The sequence below is a fragment of the Mytilus galloprovincialis genome, chromosome 3 (genome assembly GCF_965363235.1).
Source record: "Mytilus galloprovincialis chromosome 3, xbMytGall1.hap1.1, whole genome shotgun sequence".
Taxonomy (NCBI): domain Eukaryota; kingdom Metazoa; phylum Mollusca; class Bivalvia; order Mytilida; family Mytilidae; genus Mytilus; species Mytilus galloprovincialis.
Genome location: NC_134840.1, coordinates 23,847,801 through 23,875,799, shown reverse-complemented (window position 1 = coordinate 23,875,799; position 27,999 = coordinate 23,847,801). Strand labels below are relative to the sequence as shown.

General features: G+C 31.2%; 1 protein-coding gene across 1 annotated transcript in view; it reads left to right on the top strand.

Annotated features, from left to right (window-relative positions):
- Positions 1-20,204, top strand: part of LOC143067466 (cytosolic phospholipase A2-like) — a 37,272-nt gene extending 17,068 nt beyond the window's left edge. The window contains exons 8-18 of the mRNA XM_076240758.1: positions 868-1,006; positions 1,424-1,560; positions 3,142-3,364; positions 4,201-4,315; positions 6,294-6,431; positions 6,848-6,901; positions 12,634-12,949; positions 14,888-14,991; positions 16,653-16,822; positions 17,463-17,646; positions 19,704-20,204. Of these exons, the coding sequence (XP_076096873.1) occupies positions 868-1,006; positions 1,424-1,560; positions 3,142-3,364; positions 4,201-4,315; positions 6,294-6,431; positions 6,848-6,901; positions 12,634-12,949; positions 14,888-14,991; positions 16,653-16,822; positions 17,463-17,646; positions 19,704-19,933 (1,810 nt within the window). The 3' untranslated portion in view covers positions 19,934-20,204. The remainder of the gene's footprint in view (positions 1-867; positions 1,007-1,423; positions 1,561-3,141; positions 3,365-4,200; positions 4,316-6,293; positions 6,432-6,847; positions 6,902-12,633; positions 12,950-14,887; positions 14,992-16,652; positions 16,823-17,462; positions 17,647-19,703) is intronic.
- Positions 20,205-27,999: the final 7,795 nt, after the last annotated feature.

Below are 27,999 nucleotides of genomic sequence, written 5' to 3'. Positions count from 1 at the left end.
TAAAACAAAACATTCTGAACATCTGTTCCCCCTGTCAGATATTCTCTATTCATAGCGGTTATCAAGATAATAGACAAAACTTGCAGTTTACCACTATGTTATATTTTTAGCCATGTCGGCCATATTGGTTGGTAGGCGGGGGTCATTGGACACTATTTGTTAACCAACATGAAGCCATTTTAAGGAAGACGAAGTACTACTGTTTCACTGTTGTTTTATTTTATTTTTCTTCTTCAAAACATGCATATTTCCATTGATTTATAATTATGCAGCTAAACTTATATTAAAGTCAATTGCCGAATGTTTAAATATTATTCGATCTAACAGGAAAAACAAAACTATGGTCAGTAATTTTTATTATACAATAAAATGTTCATTCAAAAGAAAATGGAAAGATATATCTACTCAACGTTTAGACATTAATTATGACTTTTTGTAATTTTCATAAACAATGGCCATGAGATTGCACACGTGATCATATCGGGCTACTTAAGTGATGACTCAATTCACCCTAACTTACGTTATATATTTTTTATCAGGACATTCTTGGATTTTAGGACATCTGGTAACAGAAAAAGGTTTTTGTGTGACTGACCAAGCGGAAAAGATTCGAGAGATTATTAATTCTGCAGCTGTATTAATATCTATTTAAGCTTAAGTAAAATGCATTAAATTCTAGTTTTATAAGATCTGAAAAGCATTATTCGATAATGATCTTTGACAAATGAAAATCAATGTACTACCAACTAATAGACACACATTATGCAATGGCCATAATCAACGACCATAAGATTGTTCACGTGATGATATCGGGCTACTGTGTTGTTGTTGCGTTACTTCACATTTTATATTTTATATATTCACCAGGGAGTTTTCAGATCTCAGAATATTTGACAACAGTAAAGGATCTTTGTGTGATCAAGAACAACAGTTTCAAGAGAAGAGAAAACTGAACATTCATACTTCTTTACAAAAACTACTTATGACATCTTTAGAGGAAGATGATGTAAGCATGTCCCTTTACTCTGAATTATATGTTTCCTCCCTTCTGGAATATTTGACGTCAATGTACTTTAACGTATTTAAATGTAAGAATGAACGTTCGACTGAATATTTGTAAATTTGCCTACAAACGAAATTCAAATAAGAAATATTGCCATCATTCAAATATCAATAGTGAAAACATGTCCTCGACCTGGAACATTTCATGAATTTATAGAATACAACTTTATTAAAAAAATTTGTTAACTAAATTGATCCTGGACAAGGAATAGAAGAACAATCGTTTTGCCAATACAAAATTGTAAAATGATTAACCTAAAAATTACTGTTTTAATGAATGAATAAATAGAAATTAACAAAATATATCGCTGATACAAAAAATATGATAATTTAATACGTAAGTTAATCGTTTATCTTACAGGTTCCAAATATTGCGCTGATGGGATCTGGTGGAGGATACAGAGCTATGGTAGCCATGTCCGGGGTTATTCATGCCCTTTATGATACAAAAGTGCTTGATAGCATCTTGTATACTGCTGTGTTGTCCGGCTCTTCATGGTAAGACGTTTATCACACGATTGATAAACTAGAGAAATAAGTATGTTATAGCATGGAAAACATAATACACAAACTGTGTTTCAGAGGTGAAAACTTTTAAATCATGTATAGTATGTGACAGACAATAATTTTAGGGCAATATCTTTCATATATTCACAGTAGGTATTCAATTCATACAAATGCTTATCTTTTATTGGCTGAACAGTCATTCCGGCATATGCTTTCATTTCGTATGAAAGAAATCCATATGTCATATCAAAGGAAACGATTAACGCAGCCAACCTAATTAGTCAACATTAATTTTTGAATTGCTCGTGCTCTTCGTCAAACTATTAGGTTTTTAAAACTATCACAAATTTTATTCATTGGAAGAAAGAAGTTGACAATATATTAGATACACATAGATGATGGAATGATCAAATGTGACCTACCAAATAAGACTTATCACCACTGTTTTAAATGATCAATAGTAATAAGGATTATGCTTTTAAATTTTTGTACATATTTTTAAGAACGTTGTAGTAGGTTTGTAAGTTAGTCAGTATACATGTTTTTTGCGAACCCCTTTAAAAACTTAGCTTATATTGTCCATTAATAAATACATTATATAAATTCTTGATGTACTTTGATATGCAGAATTTAGCCGTGTATTTATATTTTGGCTACTAGACCAAATTAGGGTAACAGTCAAATTAAAAAAAACAGTATCTGTGTCAGAAACCTATGTTGTTTCTAAGGTTTATTCACAATTAAAATTCAGAAATGTATCAAGCTTGAATAGAGTGTCCATAATAGCCTCAAACTATCAGGGTTCTACTTCTGTGGTCGTATCAAGGTGCGTCTTGCCATGTTTTAGCCATTGTATTTTCAGTTATTGTCTTTTGACATAAGTGTACAACAATAATTGTAAGTTAATAAATATTTTACGAGCTATTTACTGTAAAAAAATCTTCATTTTATCTATTTTATCTATTGAGGATCATAATTGATTTTATATGGAATGATACTTTGTTTTAATCTAACCAGATGATTTTGCCGAAATTTTTGTTTTAAAAATTTTACTTTTAGATCAAATGTGAATAACATATATTAGGTTAGTTTCGTAAATCTGTAAGAATAAGAATTGGATTAATGTTTATTTTCTTTTAAAGTACGTGATCTTTACCTTGTGAACAAGAATCGCATCATGTAATAACATTCATCGAAACTTTTTTGGCACTCTCGATATCTTGTATCATTTTGAAAGTAATTGTCAAAAGCGATATAGTTGTTAACAAAGTTTTATTGTTGAGCAACACATTTTTAAAAGATTTCTTTGATAGTTCGATGTAAATAGAAATAGACGTTTATTGACTTTAGCATAAACATTTTTTTTTTCATTTTTCATTTTTCTATTTATTATGATTGTAAGATGTAACACAATGATACACATTTGCGCCCAATGTTCAATTTTAGTTATTTTGGTTTGTTGACGGTAATTAAAATCACAATTGTTTTTTTAAGTCACTCCAAATTATTCCTTACTCTTTTATCAAATGAATTGTAGTGTCTATGTTCAATTTGTATATCTTTATTTTATAGGTTCATTGCTACGCTCTATTCTCATCCTGACTGGCCAAACATTCATCCCAACCATATTCAAAAACAGTTAAAACGTGATATATCTACATACCCTTACATGAAGATATTTTCAAATGGGCTGGATGCTGCGTTTAAATACTGTAAAAGTCTATGGACAGGACAGTCATGGGACCTAACAACGGGTGCATTTGCACCATTGTTGGGAGATGTGCTTATACCAGACGTAAGACTAGAAATTATTTTATGAAACATTGTAATAATATTGATATTAATTGTAATGATATCACTCACTTGATATATTATAACTTTATAAATTGTATCTGTCGACAATGTAAAAAAAAGATTTTTGTTTTTCCTTGCAACAAGCATCGAGTTAAAAATTGTAAAATTGCAATGAATGTGAAACATTTTAAATACAGATATTTTTAAAAATCAATAAATTGAAATCAACTCGATTCACTGGAACAAATATAGAACTCTAATTTTATTAGATGATATTAAAACGTACCGTTGATTTCAACTATAGTAACGATTGAAGGAAATGTTAGGTTGATATGTTTTCTTCATAAAAGTGACTTGTGTTGTGTTTTGCTTTATATAAAACAGTTTTTATTAATCAATTTCTCAGATTAAATCTGATATTGTTAATAGTGTGCCCCATTTTAAATTTTGGTTATGGCAGAAATTAATATCTCTTTGTATTTTGTTCCTCCTTCTCTTTATTCTGTTTTTTCCAAAGTTTACAATTGTGTGTGGATTTTCTTATTTCAAACAGTGATTTACTTTTACTTATTAATAAGATGACAAAGGAACAATAATTAATACTACTACTTTTGCAGTTCAGTAATACACAATACTACAGTAATATGTCAACCTAACTTCTAGTAATGAAATAGACGTTTTTTAAACGATGAAATCATCTTTAATGCATTAAATAGACTTTTCTTCCTAATTGTTGTCTAATAAATGTTATAAGGAGATTTCTAACCAGAATAGATATGTTTCATATTTTATGATGATATCAGAATTGATATCTGATCAGTTTCTGGTTGTTTATAGAGGACAAAGTGTAGATGGAGCGAACAGAGAGATAAATTGTCAGAGGGAACTGTCCCACTTCCATTATTGTCTGCTATTCATGCAAAAAACGAAGTGAATGCGAATGAATTTCATGGTATGTAGATATAGTATATATTATCATACCCTAGTGTGTTTTGACTGTATAAAATAGATTGGAATATTTGTGTTTTTTTTTCATTCCACTGACTATATGCTATTGGCCAGTCAACCGTTTCAAAAACTATTAACTCGGTCAATGAAAAAAAGACAAACAGACAAACAATAGTACACATGACACAACATAGAAAACTAAAGAATAAGGAACACGAACCCCTACAAAAACTAGGGTTGATCTCAGGTACTCCGGAAGGGTAAGCAGATCCTGCTCCACATGTGGCACCCGTTGTGTTGCTCATAAAAAAATTAAAAATCCGGTAAATAGTCTAATTCGATAGGTCACATTATTGAAAGGGAAGGGGATTGTAGTTACGACGTATGGAACATATCTGATATCATTTGTGAAACGGTTATGCCATAACAGTCAACCAACTCGTGATGGCGTCCGTAAAATTTACGAAGGGATGATTTCAACTTCACCATTTGGAACACTTGGTTTAATAGCTTCTTTGTGAGCAGCAACCCTCTATCAAGAAAATCATGATAGGAAATGCAAGCACGCAGATGAAGTTCAAATGTTGGTGGCGAAAATTTACCAACTTTGAGTTATACCTTTTTAACGTTATATCCAAGCGGTGCATCGTCATTGTTCCATGTACACCTTCTTTTTATTTATTGTGAAAAGGATGCACACAGTGGATGATTGATATTCAAATTGCTGTGTAATTAGCAAAGGATTGTCAAACTTGAAACCTTAATCAGGCACTATTGAATTAGAAGCGTATTTTGCATTTGCTGTTTACTTATTTAAATAACGTAATTCTGAAAATTATTTAATCAATGTTGTTAGCATTTTTAAACATTAATTTACTAATAGAACCTTTTTTCTATTTTACATAAATATTTATACTCTCTTTCTGACGGTGCAAGACAAGTCGTCTCGGAGACAACTCGGACCGTCTAAGAAGTTAACTCGGACCTTCAATTAGAAAACTTGGACTGTCAATAAGACAACTCGGACCGTCTATAATAACAACTCAGACTAAGTAAAAATTAAACTTTTGACGAAATAAATGATTCAAGAGGGAAAAGTATGTGTCTGATGGAAGTTTTACGGCCGATTTATATAAATAACGATAACTCGGACCGTCTATGAAGAGCTGTTCATACCTTTGGAGTAAGTCGGTCTTTATGACTAATTTCTCAACGACTTTTAATGAGCTTGTGTAATTGAATAATCACTTCCTTGATCATTTAATTATAATACTTATATTTACTTTACTGATTGTTGATGATTTATTATGAAAAAAAAATAATTGTATTTACTGATTAATTAAGTTTGTTTATTGAATTAATAAAGTATAACGTTTAATTATTTATAATATAATTTACATAGTTCAAATCCTCTTTTAATACTTTGTCTGTGTTGTCCTTATAGACGATCCGAGTTGGCTAATTAACGGTCCGAGTTTTCTTCTTACACAATCCGAGTTGTCTTCTAAGACGTTCCTAATGGACTTGGTCTTACTTCTTTCCGGGCCGAGTTGTCCATCATTCCTTTCTGAGACTCATACATGTATTGTTTTTGAAGCATCGTAACCATCACTTCCATATATTGTTTATCAATTGCATAAGAATAAGGTATCACATAAAGCCTATTTTATTTCGGCAATGTGCATAACTGATTGCAATATCGAAATAACAAAACATTCATAAGTTAGATAGTCTTTCATGTGGTGGTAAATGCTAGTATTCCTGAACGGTTTTCGAGATAAAGATTGTATCCATGCAATCACAAACCTTATGTGACTTGATATGTATCAATTTATAGTAGTTAAGCACAGCCTTGTATACATCATATCAATGTATATTTCAAGAAATATATTTATGATATATTAACTTAGCCATTCAAGTTACGAAAAGATGTTTGTGGCTATTATTAATTGTTTTATTATATTTTGTTTATTTTTAATCAGAATGGGTAGAATTTTCTCCATATGAAGTAAGCATTCCAAAATATGGAGCGGCAATTGATATGAAAAATTTTGGAAGCAAATTCCATAAAGGGATTCTCACACAACAAATCGATGAAATCCCCCTTTACGAGATAATGGGTTAGTACTGATCGTTAGGCCATTATCAAATTGTTATTCAAAACATAATTATTCAAATGAGAAATTCCTTTCTTACTATAACTTCTTATTATAATAAAGGGATACTCGAAATGATATGCAATAAGTATATATGAAATTAATTTATTGAACATTATAGTAACGTTTCAAGGAATATAAAGTTGTAATTATCTTCAAAAACATTACTAAATGGCAGGTTCAGAAAATATGTAATGGATAAATTTATAATCTTGCTGGTAATTTCCGTTGTATTTTTCTTACTTTAATATGAGGTGAATGTGTTTACAAAATTATTGTATAATCTAGTTTGTCGCGGCTTGATTTTGGTTCAAATTAATGATGTCAGTAATGTATCTTATCATTTATTAATAAGCTGGTAAATATCTCCGTACTTTTAGGTATTTGTGGGAGTGCTTTTACATTAACTTACGAAGAGTATTCGAACAAGTTCGGTAAGTAACTTAGTATGCATATGATCATAAAAAAAGAACATTTTGTTCGAACTTTGCGTACCGACCATCCATGTAGGTAGTTAATATCACTTATAATATGTTTTATATTTACTAGTCAAGCTATCCAGCAATTCTCATCCTATAATTCTCATGTGATAAAGCTATACTGCAATTTGTCATTCTGCAATTGCGTTCGAAAAAACTACTTCAGTGACAATTTAATTTTTTTTCAAAATATTAGGTCCGAGACCACAATTGTCGTCCCTTGATTTTCGTTGTTCACAAATATAGTCCCTAGTGCTGACAGTGGGTTACTTGCCATTAATTTTTATAACCCTTCCAAATTTATTTCTCCATGTTTAATGCCTCAAATTGCAAGTAGGGGGATGAAGTTACACTGTAAAAAAATTGGGTCCAGTATTTTAAAGGAAAGTAGTGATTTGGTCCAGGTGAAAAAGGTTGAAAAATAGTACTTCGGAAGCTGTCAAAAGATTTCAAGACGCCCTAAAGATAAAATTGTCCATATTTTGAGTTAGAGGCGAAAAAGTTTTCTATAATTTTGATATAATTTGTCCCAAAAGTAGTACAACACACTGTAAAAGTTTCTTTGAGAAAGCGCAGGTGGGATTTTTTCTATTTTCATTTATGTTGTAAAAGAAATGCACTACGAAATAATTGTGGTCTCGGACCTAAGAATGACTTGTTTTATTTGAAAAAAAAAGATAAAAATAAATATATTTTGTTTCATATCCCAATCGCATTTCTAACTTTAGTTTACACATTTCTAACTCATCTTCACAGTTTTATAACTACAATTAGAAATTAAAAGTCATGACGATTCACATAGAGTTATATATCTGATTAGTCCTAGATATGATTCGTATTCATACATGTTTAACAATTTCTGGGGTAAGCTTTTGTAAAGGCCAAAAATTTCGTTTGAAACACCTAAAAAAAAAAAAAAATCTATGAAATACGCATTGGGGTTCCGACTTACTTCAATTTTCCGACCCATTGTTTCGGTAGTTCTTTATATTTTTTATGGCTAGGGATTAGAGACTCTGCTATAATAAATAGCTACTGGATAGCACTAAACGGGAGATTAAAGATTATATTGGGTAAGCAGTTTTGACGGCCGAACATTTCGTCCGAAACTTGGAAATAAAGTCAAATTGTATAAAATACGCTCTGGGGTCACTAATTTTCCAACCAATTGTCTATGTAGTTCTTTATGACTATGGATTATAGACTTTTCTTCTATGTTTTTAAATTATATAGTAAGACATCGGGATGGTAAAGAATTTATGAGGTCAGGTTTCATAAAGACCCAAAATTTCGTTGGAATCACAGCACTTAAGCAAAATTCTACAAAAAATACACATGGGGTCCCCAGTTTCCGACCCATTGTTTCGATAGTTCTTTATGGCTATAGAATGTGCTTATATAAATTGCTATTGGATAGTACTACAACGGGAGGGTAAAGAATTTCTAGGGTAAGCCCTTAGTTGGTAAATTTCTCTACTATGAAATGATTTAAAGACTTATATTTTTCAATTCCATAAGATAGGCAATGGGGTACCCACTTTCCGACCTTTCAATTCGGTAGTTCTTTATGACTAGGGATTATAGATAAATAAATAGCTATCGGATAGTACTACAACGGGAGTGTAAAGATTTTCTGGGGTAAGTTTTATTAAAGCCTTTAAAGGACGTAGGTTTGGTAAGGTCTTAAAATGGCCCACTTATTTAGCTTAAATTTCATATTAGGATTCATTGACCAATATCACAATGAATCATAGCTAATACAGTGACTAGATAGGAAATAAGCCCTTTTGTTGAAAATTTACGTTCCTGCGTTTTATTTATGACGTATTGAATAGTACTTATTTCAATTTTCCATGAAAAATTCAATGAAAGTTGGTAAATTTTTATCAATTATTGTGCAGGAAACATACAGCGCAAACGTCGACAACAAAGATCTTTTAAAATAATGTTTTTAAAGACATTTTACATGTCTACCTTGAATATTTAGTTTGTCGACGCCTGTGCTCCATGTTTTCTAGTCCTAAATTGGTTGAAATTCGGCTGATTTTGTCAAATTTTGCCAAAATCTCTTATTTTGACCTATTTTGGATGTGAATATAACCCCTTTAGAATAAAACTTTGGCAAACATAGTTATTTTTAACTTTCTCCCATGTCTTAAAGATAACTTAAAACATTTTTGCATCTTGTTACATTGAATGTTATAATCGGGGCCAAATATGACCCTTACCGAACTAACTCCTTTTATCCGAAACATGGAAAAAAAGTCAAATTCGAGAAAAACGCTCTAGGGTCATCCACTTTCCAACGAACTGTCTTGGTAGTTCTAAATGGCTAGATATTTAAGACTCTGCTTTAATGAGTAGCTATTATATAGAAATACATTGGGAGGGTAAATAATTTCTGTGGTAAGCTTTTTTTTAAGGGATTAAAATTTCGTTCGAAACACGGAAATAAAGCCAAATTCGATACAATACGCTCTAAGGTAACCCACTTACAAACGAATTGCCTAGGTAGTTCTTAATGGCTATGGATTAGAGATTATCTGTTTCAATGAAAAGCTATTATATAGTACTACATTGAGATAGCAAAGATTTTCTGGGGTAAGCATTCTTAAAGGCCGAATATTTCGTCCGAAATATGGCAGTAAAGCCGACTTTAATTATATACCATAGTATAGTATGTACTATTCTTTAATTACAGGGGTTACCTGAGGTCACCCAAAAAAAAACCACAAAATACAACCAATTCATCTCAAATATTCTCAGTTCACATTAACAAATTCATAACATAAACAATACAACGTCCATGTAGTCCATGTAGTCCTGCATTTAGAATGAACTTAAGTTTCTACAAAAGAAAATGCCTGTACCAATAGTCATTAAAGGTACCAGGATTATAACTTAATATGCCAGACGCGCGTTTCGTCTGCATAAGACTCATCAGTGACGCTCAGATCAAAGTAGTTGTTAAGGCAAACAAGTACAAGGTTGAAGAGCATTAAAGACCCAAAATTCCAAATCGTTGTGCCAAATACGTCTAAGGTAATCAATGCCAGGGATAAGAAAATCCTTGGTATTTCGAAAAAATCATACTTTTGTAAACAGGAAATTTATAAAATGACCACATAATTGATATTCATGTCAACACCGAAGTGCTGACTACTGGGCTGGTGATACCCTCGGGAATGAAACGTCCACCAGCAGTGACATCGACCCAGTGGTGTAAATAGTTATCAAAAGTACAAGGATTATAATTTAATACGCCAGACGCGCGTTTCGTCTACATAAGACTCATCAGTGACGCTCAGATCCAAATCAGGAATATGACAGTTGTTATCCATTCGTTTTATGTGTTTGAGATTTTGATTTTGTCATTTGATAAGTGACTTTCCGTTTTGAATTATCCTCGGAGTTCAGTATTTTTGTGATTTTACTTTTTTGTATGGTATTGCAGTGATGACCTGGGGTGACCTGAATATATGTATGTATTGCTATGAAATTTGGTAATCTGATTACACATATATACATTCAGGTTACCCCAGGTCCTTACTGCAATACCATACATGGTCAGGTTACCTTATGTCATCTCTGTATTAATGTACATGGTCCGGTTACCTCAGGTCACCACTACAATACTGTACGTGGTCAGGTGATCCCAAGACAGATTTACAAAACACTCATAATTCCAGGTTTATACATCAGATCACCATTGCAATACTGCACATGGTCATGTAACCCCAAATCACATTTACAATTATCTGAGGTCAATACTGCAAAAACATACACTTGCATGGTCAGGTTACCTAATGTTACTTTTACGAAAAACAAAAATAGTATCTGGTAATACAATCTTTGATCATTTTACCCAGTTTATTTTTGCAATGCAAAATTAGACCAGATTCCTTAATGCCACCTTTACAATAGCATTGCTATTCGGGTTACCACAAGCCTAATTTGCAATTACAGTACATAGTAAGTTTATTCAAAGGTCACCTTTTAGTAACTGTTGTTGATTATAGCGAAAATCACTTGAGCATGCCTGTAGCGAGTCTATTAAGGCAGTCAGAAGACCCCCTTTTAAGAAAGGGGTGGATCAGCCACTGTCACCACTCTATTACTGTACATAGTCAAGTTACTTCAGGTAACCATTGCATTACATAAACGGTCAGGTCATTTTAACAATTTTATTTCCCCTAAAATTCCTATCTAATTTTACCATCAACCCCCAGTCAACACGCACGCATAAGATAATTGATCGGTACCTTAGGTATAAAAAATACTTAAATCGCCGTGCATTTTGGTTAACATCTTTGGTTTTTAGTCATATTAAAATTTGGTATTAAGATTGATCCAAATAGGGAACTATATTTTCGTCCTAATTAATTGATGACAAATTATCGCGGTTACCTACGGGCATCAATTGCCTGAGATCCTACTTCAGCGGACATTTTATCCATCTGCATTGAAATAAGGAAGAATTTATAAACGATACAAACAAATGTGAGCAATACTATAAATAAGACCGATCGTGTGTCCCATATCACTTAGACTACTTTAATGTCTTTTAATGTGCTAGTCAAAATCATACTATATTTCACTTATTTGAATTTTAGCATCTATTAATGTTTACACCAAAAATAAACTGTGAAATGGCCCTCGTAAAGTAGCTCCCAAACAATAAGAATATGCCTATGTTAGATGTGTAACTGATAATGTAGCTATTATAGCAAATGTCTTATGAAACAAAGCAGAAAAAGTAACATACGCATTTTTCGTGCAAGTAAATTGCGCTTGAATTTAATAAGATGGTGGGTAAATTTTTTGTAATCAATGTATGGGAAGCAAAAAAAAACCAAAATCTAATTTTAGCACTATTCTTTCCTTTCGGCCCTTAAGAATGCTGACCCCAGAATTTCTTTACCCTCTCTTTGTAGTACTATCCAATAGCTATTCATGAGGGCAGCGTCTATAATGCCTAGCCATAAAGAACTATCGAGACAATGGGTCGGACAGTGGGTGCCCCTAATGCGTATTTTATCAAATTTGCCCCAAAGTGTAGTACTACCCTATATTTATTTATTAGAGCAGAGTCTATAATCCCTAGCCATACAGAACTGCCAGGGCAATGGGTTTGAAAAAGTGGTTGACCCCAGTGCATATTTTTATCAAATTTGATTTTTTTCCCCATGCTACGGACGAAATGTTCGACCCTTAATAATGCTTACCCCAGAAATTCTTTACCCTCACGTTGTAGTACTATCCAATAGCTGCTAAGACACTGAGTTTGAACAAGTGGGCGATCTTAGTGCATTATTCATCAAATTTAAGAATGCTTACCCCAGAATTTGTTTTACTCTCACGTTGTAGTTCTATCCAAACGCTATTCATTAGGGCAGAATTAGAGCAGAGTCTTCAATCCTAAGCTATACAGAACTGTCAAGGCAATGGGTTTGAACAAGTGGGTTAGCCAGTTTTAAATATAAGTTCTGTTGTAGGTATACCATGAAAAAAATTAATATCTTTGGTCGTTAACAAAAAAGTCAAAAACAATGATTTTAAAGAAGAAAAAAAATTGTTGCTCAAGTAGTTTTTCACTATAAGAGTATGTTTGTTATATTATCACTTCAACTTTTTTATTTGTTTCTGTTCGTAAAAACAATTGGATAAACCAGAGTCTGTCGTTGTAGACGTTTTGGATGGTCCTCAAAGAAAAGATGATGGTGTTTTGGAAAGTGGATGTGATGCTCACAGACTTTGTGAAGACTTTACGCCCGTTAAAGAATTAGATGGGTCTGATGATGTATTTGATGGAGGAGAGAAAGAGCAATCTATAACATCAAAACTAAGTAATGAAGAAATTGAAGATTTGTTTAAAAAAGTTTGCCAGATTCGCGAAGAAAACGGTCGTATATTTGAAGCGGAAAGAACCTTAAATGAGAGAGATGTTGGTGATAATTTTAAAGAAGGCAAAGAAGGAGCAGATGAAATTGATGGTTTGGGACAGTAAGTTTATCTAAATTCTCTTAGTATGTCGATTTAAAACAAAAATATAGTATGTTCATCTGACATGTTTGAACAACATTTTTCTACCATTTGAGACGAAAATTCTCCCTCGAAAAAGTATCATTTTAAATTGAACTACAGAAACCGAAAAAAAATACCATATTGGTGATGGGTTTTGTTTTTATAAAGATTTATGATGACATTTTGCAAACATAATCTTTCTTTTTCTGTTGTCTGCAAAAGCTTTTTTGTTCTCATCAGGCATGGTCAACTGTCTTCGTGATGGCACAATAGCAAATATCATTGCATACAGCACTCAAAGCAAGATAATCACATTTCAATAATAAAAAACGGTCAGGGACAGTATAAATACGATATGTATTAACGAACGCGTCTTGAAAATGAGTTTAGTTGATATTACTTATTTGTTGTATAAATACCTCACATAACATATGAGCTTTTATGCATGTAAATTTCTTTTTTGAAAAAAAAGTATAATATATCAAGGGAAATAACGCCTATAAGGATGATAAAATTATTGGTTATGTTTATTAGCACTGACATCTATTTCTGTATATGTTGCCATTTTCAGATCGATTTTATCTGTAATCATTTTCAAGATATATGTAAATCAATGTTTAGGGGTCATCTGATGATATTTCATGATGCGACTTACCAATTAACCTTATAAGGTTTTGATATCTGCAAAAACAACGAGGTAGCATGCAACAAATTAACAATAAAGGGATATAACTACTAAAGGGAATGATGAAATCGTACACAGGGTCCAATGACCGACATCGTTAGTCGACTTTTTTTACATTACTAGATAAGTTATTGACCGATTATGATGTTTTCAATCATGTTAATATGTTTGTCAAATATTTAACTCTCGGAAAATATCAGCTAAAATTATCGGTTAAACAAGATTTACAAATAAATTGCATTTGACAAAATTATAAGGTAGCAATACACAGTAAGGAAAAAAACTTAAAATTGACACTCATAACACCCTCTTTCCCCTCCATTCGAACAAATGGGGCTTAACATTTGTGTTATGCATGTGTATATTTATAGAAAGAGAATCTTCCATAGATTGGATTTCTAATGGTGAAATATAATCTTTTTTTGGTGTAACCATGACAACAATCTGCATTTATTTGATACAAAATATTGCAAAAAAGGGGGATGGACATGTCACAAAAAAATTGGTCCAATGGAAAATTTCAATCAATTACAGTGATGCCTTTACTAAAACCATAGATATATATCTATCAAGAGGTCCAAAAAAAAATCATATGCATTTCTGCTTGTTTTTCCATAAAATTTAATTGAAAAGATCGAGCGTCAAATCTTTGTTGATAAACACTACAATACTTAATGGACCTGTGGGCGTGGTACGGAAAGGAAAATACGGACTGTCAAACAGAAAAATGGCCTACAAAACATGCTAAAAATAATCTGAAGGTCTATATAAACCCACTAAGAAGGCTATATTATTCTTCAGTTATCTGATAATCAATTTTATTGTACAAAAACTTTCTTCATATTTAAAGAATTCACAATGGCCATAATGCGAAACTAAACTTTAACTGTGTATTGCTACCTAAAACGTTTCCTTGTATGACCTATTGGCCCTTAAAAGCCACTTAAGGCCCCCTTACGTTTTTTTAATAATGAGTTGACCGAATACTGCACAACAAGCTATTATAAATAAAAATGAAATGAAAAGGTTTAATCAATATAATGACAGAAATAACGGCCTGTGTAATGTATAAAACGATTGACGATTTTTTTCCCCTGCTACGGACGAAATGCATTATGTATTAAAACACACATGCAAACACAGAAACCAATAGGATACATTAAAGATGTCATAACACTCTAAATTATGTCATCATATTTGTTTATTTTGTTTCACTGTGTTTATTTGTGAAGGTTCATGAATAGTAGACGTTATAGAGCTGCAATGGTAAATAACTTTTTGCGGAAAGTGTCTTTTGATGATACAGATAGTTGTCATTTGCAAAGAGAGACAAATCGTAAGTTTGATACTCAAGAAAATTGGCGCAATCGTTAACTGATTAGAGCGTAAAAGCGTTATAATACTTGATGGCTTATATTTTTGTATATTCAAAAATTCAAACAGCAATACAATCGCTCTCCAATTCATATTTTGAATGAGTTGTATATCCACAACCTATCTCGTGTTTTCGATGTGTCTTTACTTAAGGGAAGCCTTGACCAGCTGTATGATGTTTTTTCTCAACATTTCAATGAAAACATTCTTATAAGCAGGTGTATCATGTGTATTGCGATAAACAGCAAGCCTATCTATAGTTTTTTTAAAGTTATTTTTGGACCCGGCTGTTCATCTCTCGGTTAAATACAACCCTTGGTTAAACATTACCGAGGGTTAAATCTTGTAACTGAGGGTTAGGAAACCAAGGGTTCAAATTATGTTGGTCAACTTCTTTCTAACCGTTGGTTACGTAACACATGGTTAAATTTTATTGAATGTTCATTTTTATCAAAATAAGAATTATGAACAGTTTTTTCTGGTCTTAAAAAAAAACTTTGGTCAATAAATATGATTTCTTATCATAAACAATACGCTTGTTTCTAAGTCTAATATAAAAAAAAAGATGTAGTATGCGAATATGTTGTACCAAACGTTCAGTGACCTTTGCAATCTAGTAATGGACAGAATAGTATATTCAGATCAAATGATTTCTTAGTTATAACAAAGTTCCGAAGCAAGGTTAATCTAAATCATTTAACCAATGATTTAACAAAGGGTTAAATTTAACCACATGATGAACAACAGAAAATAATTTTTGGTTAAATTTAAACCAATGTTTATGACATTTAACCCTTGGTTCAAATTTAAACAAGGAAATGAACAACCGGGTCCTGGTATCAAATAAATTTAATAGCAAGAAATATACGGCTTCTACATACTTTATATTGAAATCAGGGCGATTATTGGCACCTTCCTGATTTCAAAATTTAAAAATCCATTTATTGTGATTATTTCGTTGTAAGTACAATGTGTCTTATATATATTTATGACATGAATGACCAAAAGTGAAGTTAAAACCAGAGCTATGCACAGGGGAGATCAATAAAAGATTTAAGTTTAAATTATGATTTAAATTTGATAACATAATATTTATCAGAACAATGTCCTGATTATAATACAGTATGGCGACAGTAATTCAACAATGGAAATATACAAACTGTGACAATCGAGAGAAAGAAACGATCCGTATATATCAGATGTCTTTACTTTTCTTGTTCACGCATCACCGTTCGGTCTTATGTATTTGAAAACGCTCGTCTGACATACAACATTTTAATTTTGATATGTATGATGAGTACATTTACTTATATACGTGTGACTGTATATAAAAGAAACAGGACCGTTGTGTGATTTTCCTGATACATTTCATTATGTTGTTCTGCAATCCATTGTATTTGCCTTTGAGAAACGTTTTCAAAACATCATTATGTGTGTGAGACATGTAAACAGACTTTTATTAAAATCTTTAAATTTTAGTTTCTAACGTTAAATATTTAAATTATATGCCGGATCTTATATTTTGCACGTTTATATATGAATGAATTTACCACAAGCAATTAAGATATTTAAATGTACATAAAAGGAGCTAGTTCATTTACATTGAAGTGTTTATTTTTTCAGCTTTATTTGAGAATTACTTGAAAAACGACACTGAGGAGTTATGTTTGATAGATGCTGGCTTAGCGTTCAACTCTCCGTATCCTCTTCTCTTCAAACCCGGAAGGGACGTAGACCTGATCCTGTCTTTTGATTTTACAGACCGAAAAAAAGATTCCAATGACCCTTTCGAGGTAAAAGAATGTGACTCCTACTAGAAGATATATTGTGAATGCATTGTGAAACTAAGGGCGCACTTGCCGTTGTCAGTGTATATTCAACGTCGTCATAGGTAAAATAGCGATAAACAGATTATCATTTGTCATCTCAACTCGATTGCTTCTTCGCTTTCGCCGTATCGGCTCAAGCGAGATAATCAATCTCGTTGAGATGACCAACGATGATTCATAGTTATATACATATATATATGTCTCTGATCTCAAACATCTAATGGATATATGAAATCTTTTTTTATATGATTTTGCAATACGCAGTAAAACATGTCTCAATCTCATCATTGGCCGTACTGTCATTGTCATCTTTGTGTGTAAAGAGTTTTTACATTAATGTTAGAAAATTTTAACGTTTCACATAGTGTTCATTTTGTATTTGTTTTCAGACATTTTCTTTAAACAAATTAAAATCTTTCAAATAATGTTTCAGAAAGAAATAACCTGGTTTTCGAAAAAAAACACCCATCACAATGGGAAAATGGGAAATGTAAAAAAAATGTAGAATGCACTTGCATACACTTCAATTTTGATAACTGCTGTAAAAGAAAAAGGTAACGTAATAACGTAAATCCGGTGAAAATAAACATGTATATTTTTTTAGTCATTACTAAAAGCAGAAGATTGGGCAAGACAACATGAAATTAAATTTCCAACAATCAACGTTGACAATTATGAAGGCAAGAATGAAGAACTGTACATTTTTGAAGATGACAATGATCCCCATTGTCCTATCATCATGCATTTTGTATTGGTGAACAAAGATTTCAGAACGTACACAAAACCAGGTAAGCAGGTATAAAATACCAACTTACAAAATCCCAGGTAGCCAGGTATAGAATACCAACTTACAAATAACAGACAATATTTGGCTACATGTATTCTTTGTTTTCGATAAATGTTCTTTATGTATGAAACCTAATATTAAGACAAAAGTTTCACTAAAAATTATTGCCGGACACCCATACATGTATTACTGATATGATTTGAACAGAACAACAATGGTATAAGTCCTGAATAAATATATGTGAATTGTCATGCAGATAGACGGTTTAATTGTGATATAAAATTTATCTTAAAAAAGTAAGCATATATTTAATGTCTTTAATCAAGTTCGCTCGAAACAAAGACTTCAGGATGTATATTTCACTTAATTTAATGTATGATAAAAACGCAATTAGTGTAACAAAGTTATCAACTTTAGATCTGTAGAACTAGAAATGTTAAGTGAACTATTCATAGCTTATAATTTATATCTGTATCAAAATAATGAATAATGAGTGAATCATCATACAAACAAAACAAAATTGCAAGTTTACTGATCAATTCTTGTATCTTAGGGTGTCAATTAAAAGTTTACTGATCAATTCTTGTTTTGTATCGTAGGGTGTCGATTACATGTTTACTGATCAATTCTTGTATCGTAGGGTGTCGATTACAAGTTTACTAATCAATTCTTGTTTTGTATCGTAGGGTGTCAATTACAAGTTTACTGATCAATTCTTGTTTTGTATCGTAGGGTGTCGATTACAAGTTTACTGATCAATTCTTGTTTTGTATCGTAGGGTGTCAATTAAAAGTTTACTGATCAATTCTTGTTTTGTATCATAGGGTGTCAATTACAAGTTTACTGATCAATTCTTGTTTTGTATCGTAGGGTGTCGATTACAAGTTTACTGATCAATTCTTGTTTTGTATCGTAGGGTGTCAATTAAAAGTTTACTGATCAATTCTTGTTTTGTATCATAGGGTGTCAATTACAAGTTTACTGATCAATTCTTGTATCATAGGGTGTCAATTACAAGTTTACTGATCAATTCTTGTTTTGTATCATAGGGTGTCAATTAGAAGTTTAATGATCAATTCTTGTTTTGTATCGTAGGGTGTCAATTAAAAGTTTACTGATCAATTCTTGTTTTGTATCGTAGGGTGTCGATTACAAGTTTACTGATCAATTATTCTTGTTTTGTATCGTAGGGTGTCAATTAAAAGTTTACTGATCAATTCTTGTTTGTTATCATAGGGTGTCAATTACAAGTTTACTGATCAATTCTTGTATCGTAGGGTGTCAATTAGAAGTTTACTGATCAATTCTTGTTTTGTATCATAGGGTGTCAATTAGAAGTTTACTGATCAATTCTTGTTTTGTATCGTAGGGTGTCAATTAGAAGTTTACTGATCAATTCTTGTTTTGTATCGTAGGGTGTCAGTTACTAGTTAACTGATTAATTTTTGTTTTGTATCGTAGGGTGTCAATTACAAGTTTAATGATCAATTTTTGTTTTGTATCGTAGGGTGTCAATTAGAAGTTTACTGATCAATACTTGTTTCGTAGGGTTTCAATTAGAAGTTTACTGATCAATTCTTGTTTTGTATCGTAGGGTGTCAATTAGAAGTTTAATGATCAATTCTTGTTTTGTATCATAGGGTGTCACCTGTTTTCTTCCGTTTTCTTGTGCATTTAATATTTGTTCAGTGAGCGTATTTTAGTTTTCTTAAAACACGGTTAGTAGTTGTGGTTTCATCCCTGTTCAAAAACAATAAACGATTAGTAGTTAATGTACGTTCCTAAAAAACAATGGTGTACTCAATTTAACAAACATTGTAAAGATACATGATTATGGTATGTTCATGCTTTTAGACAAAACATGTTTTAGAGATGCTGATATTTTTATTTTAAATAATTGAAATGTGCTAAAATTATAATATCAAGGTTTGAAACCGTGTCTAAATTGGCCATTATTGATACATGGTGTGCAAGTAACTTAATACGATATGTATGCACTATGGGGTTAAATTTATTTATAATAATGTTATCAAACATTAATTATTATTCATGCTTTAGGTGTCAAACGAAAACAAGATGAAAAGGAGTTCGCTAACTTCACTGTATATGATCATAAAACATTCAACTGCACCAACTTCCAGTACAGTGAGGAAAACTTTGACAGATTGTCACAACTTTCCGAGTTCATAGTACTGAATAACATTGTCCAAATCAAGGACTGTATTACAAAAAGCATCCAAAATAAACAGAAACGAAAAAGGCAAAGGCATATATCATCTCCTGTATAACATTTGTATATTTGTATGTACGGAATAGGACATGTAACCGTCATAATTGTATTTTTGCTGATTTTATTTTCCTTAAAAGTAAAAAAAATTATGTGACATTTCCTCTTCTATTTGAAACAAAATTATTTGTTATCGGTTATATTCCGTTAAGATTATAACGATCTTGAATGAATGAATGAATTGATATTTTATTGCAGATAGAACATTAATGCTGTAGCCAAATTACAAAATATATTTAGTGACAATTATAGAAGTAAACAGAGAACGTCATAAGCACAGAAATACAACTGTTATTAGATAAAATTATTGATTTTCACTTCCATGCCACAGTTAGACATTTACACATTTTTCGGTGAAATTATTCGAGCTAGCTTGCAAAAGCAGTACACGTTATTTTATAATGTGGTTATAGACATTGACGTTTAGCCAAATCCTGTAGCCCCCAAGCTCTAAAAGAAGTCTTATTGAAATACGAATTTCGAATATTTAGTTAAAATGTTTGTTTTGTTGGCTAGTTTCAAATAAAAGAGTTTATGCAGAACGATTAAACAATTTGTTTATCGGAACATCAAATTCATTATTCACTACATTTAACAATTGAATGCTTCTTTTTGTAACTTTATTGGGGTGTAAAAGCGTTGACCGAAGTACATTTTGTATGAAGCGCGGAAGCGCTTCATTCTAACAATGTACGCACGGTCAACGCTTTTACAACCCTATAAAGTTACAAAAAGAAGCATTCAGTACGTATAATTAAATTTTTTAGCTAGGATCATGAAAACACGATTTTTATCAAGGTTTGTTTAATTCACCTGTGCACTTTATTGTGGGACCTCGTGTCATCATGAATGATAAATTTTATTGTCTATTGCAATTGCTTACGGAATAACATGTGATGTGCAGTTAGCCAATCAGAATAACGTATTATAATGAAACATACATTTAATGTAATTATATATAAATAAAAAAGCTTAATATCATTACAAACACTATGACTGGTTGATGTTGTTTTTTTTTTTTTTTGTTTTTTTTTTTGTGTATTAATTTTGATTATATATGTATATACATATAATTTAATTTTGGATGTAACGCGTCTTCTGATTGGCTGACGTTGTTTTGTTTATCAGGCATAATTTTGTCATGTGACCGTGACGTCATCAACGTTTTCATGGTTTCCTACGGTTTAAAATGGAATTAAGAATTATATTTTTAAGAGATGACTGTAATATTTTCAAATATTGTCTATTCGAAATAACATGAAAAATGTGGTGCACAATTCCAAAATAGCCAGCTACGCGGGTTATTCAGTATGTACCACATTTTTGATGTTATTTCTTCATAGACAGAAAAAATAGTACTGTCATTTCTTAAATAGATTTTCACACAAAGTAGCTTTAAACAAATATTCAGTATGTAGATACTAATAATAATATGTATTTTAATGCAACACATTCAAATTTTTTTCTCCATTCAAGGACAATTTAAAATTTGTATTGAGTTAAGGTGTCATATTTACCTGTTTTAGATATATGAAATTATTAGAAATCCATCAGCAAACATGGCCGCCATGGCTAAAAATAGAACATAGGGGTCAAAAGCAGTGTTTGGCTTATATCTAAAAAAATTAAAGCATTTAGAGCAAATTTGACACGAGGTAAAAACGTTAAACAGGTCAAGATCTACCAGCCCTGAAATATTCAGAAAAATCTAACAAACCATTGTTGGGTTACTGCCACTGAATTGGTAATTTTGTCATCTGTCGTGGCAAACTATTTAAAAAATCTTCTCCTCTGACACTACTGGGCCAAATACCTTCAAACTTTAATTAATGCTCCTTAGGGTATCTAGATTATGAATTATATCCGAAGTTTACTGCCACTTAATTGGTAATTTGAAGGAAATTTTGCAGTTTTTGGTTATTATCTTGGATATTATTGAAGATAAAATTAAGATAAACTGCAAAAAGCAAATTTCTTTAACTGTATTGTAAAAAATAATTTATAAATATATATTATTTACATATTTCAAATGTAATAAAACCATTGAAAATGTGTATGCATTTGCTTGAGGGTGTTAGCTGCAAAAGTTTTGAAATGTTTATCGAGTTATAGAATGTTCTGTTTCTTTCAATTTGAATCGAATATGCCCACAATTCATAATTTTTCTTTTTCTTAAAATCTTTTTATCTACATGTAATACAAAATGTAATTTGTTAATTATCTTATGAATCCTTAATGCTAAATTTTATTACGTTTTGTATCATAAATATACTTTCCAAACAAAATTCAATATATATCTATGTATCTTGAAAAACAAGCACACATAGCTATTATAATTTTATTTTTCTTCTAGCCCCTTCAATATATAAACTTGTTGTTTGAAAACTAAGTAGCTGACTAACACCGACTCAAAAACGATATTTTTTATTAAATTTTCATTTTTTTTATAGATACTTTTGTTGCATGGACTATATCATTATATATGAAACAGATCATTATATAATGTTAAAGCATGAATATATGCTAGTATCATGTTTTTCAGTCCTTTGTTAGTTTGTGTGGGTTTTTTTGTATATATATTTTAGCAGACAAGTGCGCATGCTTCAATTTTGTATTTTTGTGACAACTAACAAATAAACATTCAATATTCATCATTTTAAATTGATAAGTATTTTTTTGTCTCCTTAATTAGCAACATTTAAGTTGCATAAATCTTAAATTTTTTCGAAATAGTTTTACTAAATATATATTGCCTTCTTATCCTTCTTTGAAGACATGCTTCACAAAATCAAATTTTAAAATCACAAATAAATTTAGTTTTTCTTATCATCTGATATTTAATACTGAATATTGTCCTACATTTCTTAATCCATTTTTATGCTATTGCAGTTTAATATAATAAAAGAATTATTGCTTACCTATTATTGTCCATTTATATATATTATATCTGTTCTTTTAAAGTGCACGCTATATTGCATTTAACATATCCATCCATTCAATTGTTTGTCGAACAAATATTTCGTTCCCACTTTTAAACAATTAAAAAGAAAGACATGTTTTTTTTTGCAACCTGCAAGGCCTACATATAAAAAAAGAAGATGTTGTATGATTGTCAATGAAGCAACTTTTCACAAGAGAGGAATGCAGTAAGAAAAATGTCTGTCAGGCACGGTTCATCTGACCTTGACCTCATTTCATTCATAAATGATCAAGGTTAAAACTATCAGTGGGATTTCCAGTGACATTAGAACCATAGAAAAGTCACTCTTCCTATTTAAGAGATAGAAAAGGTCAAACAAAAGGAAAGACAATTAACACATAAAATTTGATATGCAAAGGGATGAATATCTCTTAAGACACAAAACCATAATATAACTTTTATACAACTACTATAAGTAAAGTATATCTTAAAGGTGAATTTGTTGGTATTTGATGTTTTTAGTTGCCAAATACGCTGTTAATTGAACAATTTATTAATCAACATAAAGTGTATAACAAACTGCCAATCTTGACTGCATATTTTTCTTTTTTCTTTTTTTTCCCAAATATATATCAAACCTTAATAATGTAGCTTTCTTAGAATTCAATTTTTAACGTGTTCCGAACTGTAGTTTCCTCACAAGAATTTTTCAAAGTTGGGTCACTTTGTCATTTTGTCTATATGAATATCGGTAAATTCGTATGATCGAGCACATCGATAAGTGTATCGTTGGGTCAACTGGATATGATGCAATCAATGTACTTGACAAATTACCTAATGTGAAATTTATTGAATTCATCATAATATAAATGATCAACATATTATGTTTGAAAAACATGAGTCCTATGATATAAGACCTTAAAGGTTCATATCATTTTAATACATTCAACGTTTTTTATCGGATTTTTTTTTACTATAATGCAACCTCGAGGTTCAACATTTATAGTAACAATAAATCCCATAAAAACGTTGACTGTAAATGATATGAACCTTCAAGTTCTTATAATATAGGACTAGAAAACATGTGATTAAAATTAGCCACGTGTGTAAAAGAAGACTTTGCACTTTTATGATGTACAGGTATGCGCATCTTCAATTTTCACATCTATTAAAAAAAGATGAAAAATTGAAATACTTACACACTATGCAATAGTTTTGTCTTTGTTCAAAAATCATGAGTAGTTTTATTTGGCATTTCATTGGTATGAATAATCTCATTTCTCTAACTTTGATTCATGTTTATTGTCAGTTCATGTAATATGTTGGAGTGTGTGCAAAATAAAAATATCCATCCGAGTCAAATTAAAAATGCATTATTTTTTCTTTGTGTAAAATTCAACAACTTTTGGCAGGTGTTGATTTATAAGTCCACAGCGAAATTTTCAACGTGCATATTAAAGAATAAACAGTGGCAGTTCCAGAAAAAAGGGAACGACCATTTAACTTTAAAAAAAGGGGGTACTGGTTTTTTCTTTACAAATATTATAATCCCCAATTTCATGAATTTTGTTGGTAATACTTTTATACAAAAACTTCAAATATGTCCCAACATAGCTGAAACAAGTCATGAAACTTTAGGTTAAAATTTAAACTGCAACCTTATTTTAAATGTCGTTGATGCCAAAATATATGACATGTTAATGTTCAAATTTGAATTTACAGATAAACATTCGTGGGTCTTTCCTTTCCCTCCGTGACTAGCAATTTCTAAAAATCCCCTAGTCAGTTCTTTTGAAAATGTACTTCGATGCTGGATTGAAAGAAATTGCCAAATTAAGAAACAAAGAAGATGGCATCATAACAGTTCAACAGCAATGCACAAACTTTAGGAAAACTAATTTATTTCATCTTGACATCTATCTACAAAGCTCAGTTGCTTAGTTTCTTTATCATTAGAAATTTAAAACATGAGCATTCAGAATTTACATGTAAACAAACCACAAACAAAATATTGAAAGACGTGGTTTTACTGACAATGGTGGCAACAATATTGATTAAAGAAATCTTCAAGTTTTGCATAACATTACCGACATAAGCCTTCAGTTGGGCAATCTTTCTGTAATCTATTTATCTCTACTGATAAATAATGCAACACTAATGACACATTTAAGTTTTGCAATGAGTTTATTCACAGAGACTGTTTCATATTGATGTACATTTCTTTGCTCTTTTCTTTTTGGAGTTTATATTGGGAATTACAAACAAATTGCCGCATAGCTCAAAATTTCTATGGTTATGGTCGTCATATGTACTTGAGAATCATTCCATAAAAAATCCGTTTGATATCCTTGAATGCCAGAAACTGTCTACTACCCAGCTGAAAGCTAAGGGTTTTTCTGCCACAATTACAAGGAAAAACTGGCTATGACTTTGCACTGGATCAGGCACTTGAATATTACATCGATCTTGATGTTAAGCAGTTAGGTATAAGGCCCATCCGAAACTGTTGGATTCTATGACAGTCTTTCTTCCATACAAAACATAGCTGCAAAATAATTTGAACATTCAATTAGGTGATAATAATATTATTTGGCAATATAATATTAGACCAATGTTTGAACAATGTTTGAACATAGAAATGCCACAAAATCAGCCATTTTGCTAGACAATGAAATTGAAAAACTAGTTGGTTGCATGTCCCTTCATGTCTTTTGTTTCAGTTAAAAGTAAATGTAGATTAGATCTTTGATTCTAACCAAAATTTTAAACCGGTATTTGGAATTCCAGTATTGTGATTACCAAATTTAGCTGCCACACCTGAAAATCAAATGGTTGTTACCACAGATAAAATTAATCTAAATTTCGTAATAGTTTCACCCGACATCCCCTCCTTTTACCTTATTTGTTCAATGTATGGTGGTTTTACCCCTTTTCGGTTTTCAGTAAATCATATTGTATATCTTTAATGAAAATTGCATAAATTAGATAAATTTCTAGTAAATTTCTACGATATTCTTTATCATTTCACAAATACCATGCATCTGAATTAAATTGTTTACTATCTGAAAAAGCGCACCCCCTTTGACTGTAATTTACCTCTCTTTATTTCACGTAGCAACCCAAATAAAAAACTGCCAATCTTTGATGCATATCATTAACACCCCCCTCCCCCCGATAAAATGATATATCATGCAACATAATCCACTTTACAAATTGGAAGAAAATAAGGTGTTCCGACTTTTGGATAGTATTAAAAAAAATAATGAACGTATGGCATGATTACAAGTTTGAACCCTGACGACACTGAAAATCGAAAATTCACGCATTTGACTTTCAAATACTTTTAAAGCAACAAGTCAACTCAATTTCGTGTATGGAATGATTGTGAGGTGTACATGTCTGTCTGGCAGGTACCATCTGACCTTGACCTCATTTTATCGGTACATTAATCAATGTTAAGTTTTGTGTTTCGTTCTGTTTTTCAAATACTATAAACAATAGGTCTTCTATATTTGGTATATACACAAAAATGTAAAATTTATGTCTGTCTTGACAGGATTTATCTGACCTGACCAAGTTTGTATGATGTTTTCAGTAAAATCTTTATCTGCAGATTTTTAACGTAAAATCAATGATCAGTAAAACAATCAAAACATTTCAGCCTGTGCATTCTTGTTCAGATACTATTAGCTATTGGGAACTATATTTGGTTCATGGAATGATTTAAAGGTGTATATATTTTCTTGCCGGTTTCAACTGACCTTGACCTTTATTTTCATGGAAGAAAGTATAGTAAAATGCAGTTTTTAGTCCACTTCCTACGAAGTAAATAACTAGTTTCCTTCACTTTTTTCTGTCATACCTGAGGATATTGATTTGAAAATTGGTATATAGTTTTATCTTGACAAGTTACAGATGAAGTTTGAATTTTGTTTCAGTCTGAAGATTTTGTGCAGAGTTATGGTCCTTGAACTTAGAAAATTTACTCAAATAATAAGTTGCCCACATTTTTTCCGTCATGCTTGAAAATATTGATTTCAGAATTGGTATATAGTTTTATCTTCACAAATTGCAAGTCAAGATCAATTTTTGATATCTGATGATTTTCTAAATAACTTAGATATTTATTTTGAGGCATATATGACAAAAAAAAAATAAGAAGCAGTTTTAAGCAAACACTGATACACATTATAACTCAAAAACATAAATCATGATTGATGAATAAATTGGGCTAAAAAAAATCAGGTGAGCGATTCAGACTCTTGAGAGCCTCTTGTTTTTCTATTCATAAAACTCCATACCATCTATAACGGACAAGATTATACATTCGAACTGCAATTCAATAAATCGATTTTATTATTTTTTAACACTTGAATATAGATGTATTTCATGAAAGCTGTTTAAAATTACCTTCCTGATTCAGTTTGAACCGTTAGTTACCCTGATATCATTAATATCTACAAGAACAGGTTATTAGATGGATAAGTATTATTTTCTCATAATTATGTTCTTTGATGTTAATTGGGGCACGTGTGGCCGAAAGGTATTTGTAGTTCAACTACTGTATAACTAGCCTATCAACACGGACGTGTTGAAAGGATCATTAAACATAAGGCATTCAATCAACCAGTTTGATGTAAAGTAAATACTGATAATAATATGAGCTAATTTGTATAGATGTGTGTAGATAAAAAGTAAAAATCACAAAAATACTTAACTCCGAGAAAATTCAATCGGAAAGTCCCTAATCACATGGCAAAATCAAATGACAAAACACATCAAACGAATGGACGACAACTGTCATATTCCTGAATTGGTGCAGGCATTTTCAAATGTCGAAAATGGTGGATTGAACCTGGTTTCATAGCGCTAAACCTCTCGCTTCTCAGTATCATCAAATACCATTATAAGATATAGGAAGATGTGGGGGTGAGTGCCAATGAGACAACTCTCCATCCAAATAACAATTTAAAAAAAAAAAAAGGAAAAAGTAAAAAGTAAAAAGTAAAATCACAAAAATACTGAACTTAGAGGAAAATCAATTCGGAAAGTCGATAATCACATGGCAAAATTAAATAACAAAACGCATCAAAAACGAATGGACAGGAACTGTCATATTCCTGACTTAGTACAGGCATTTTCAAATG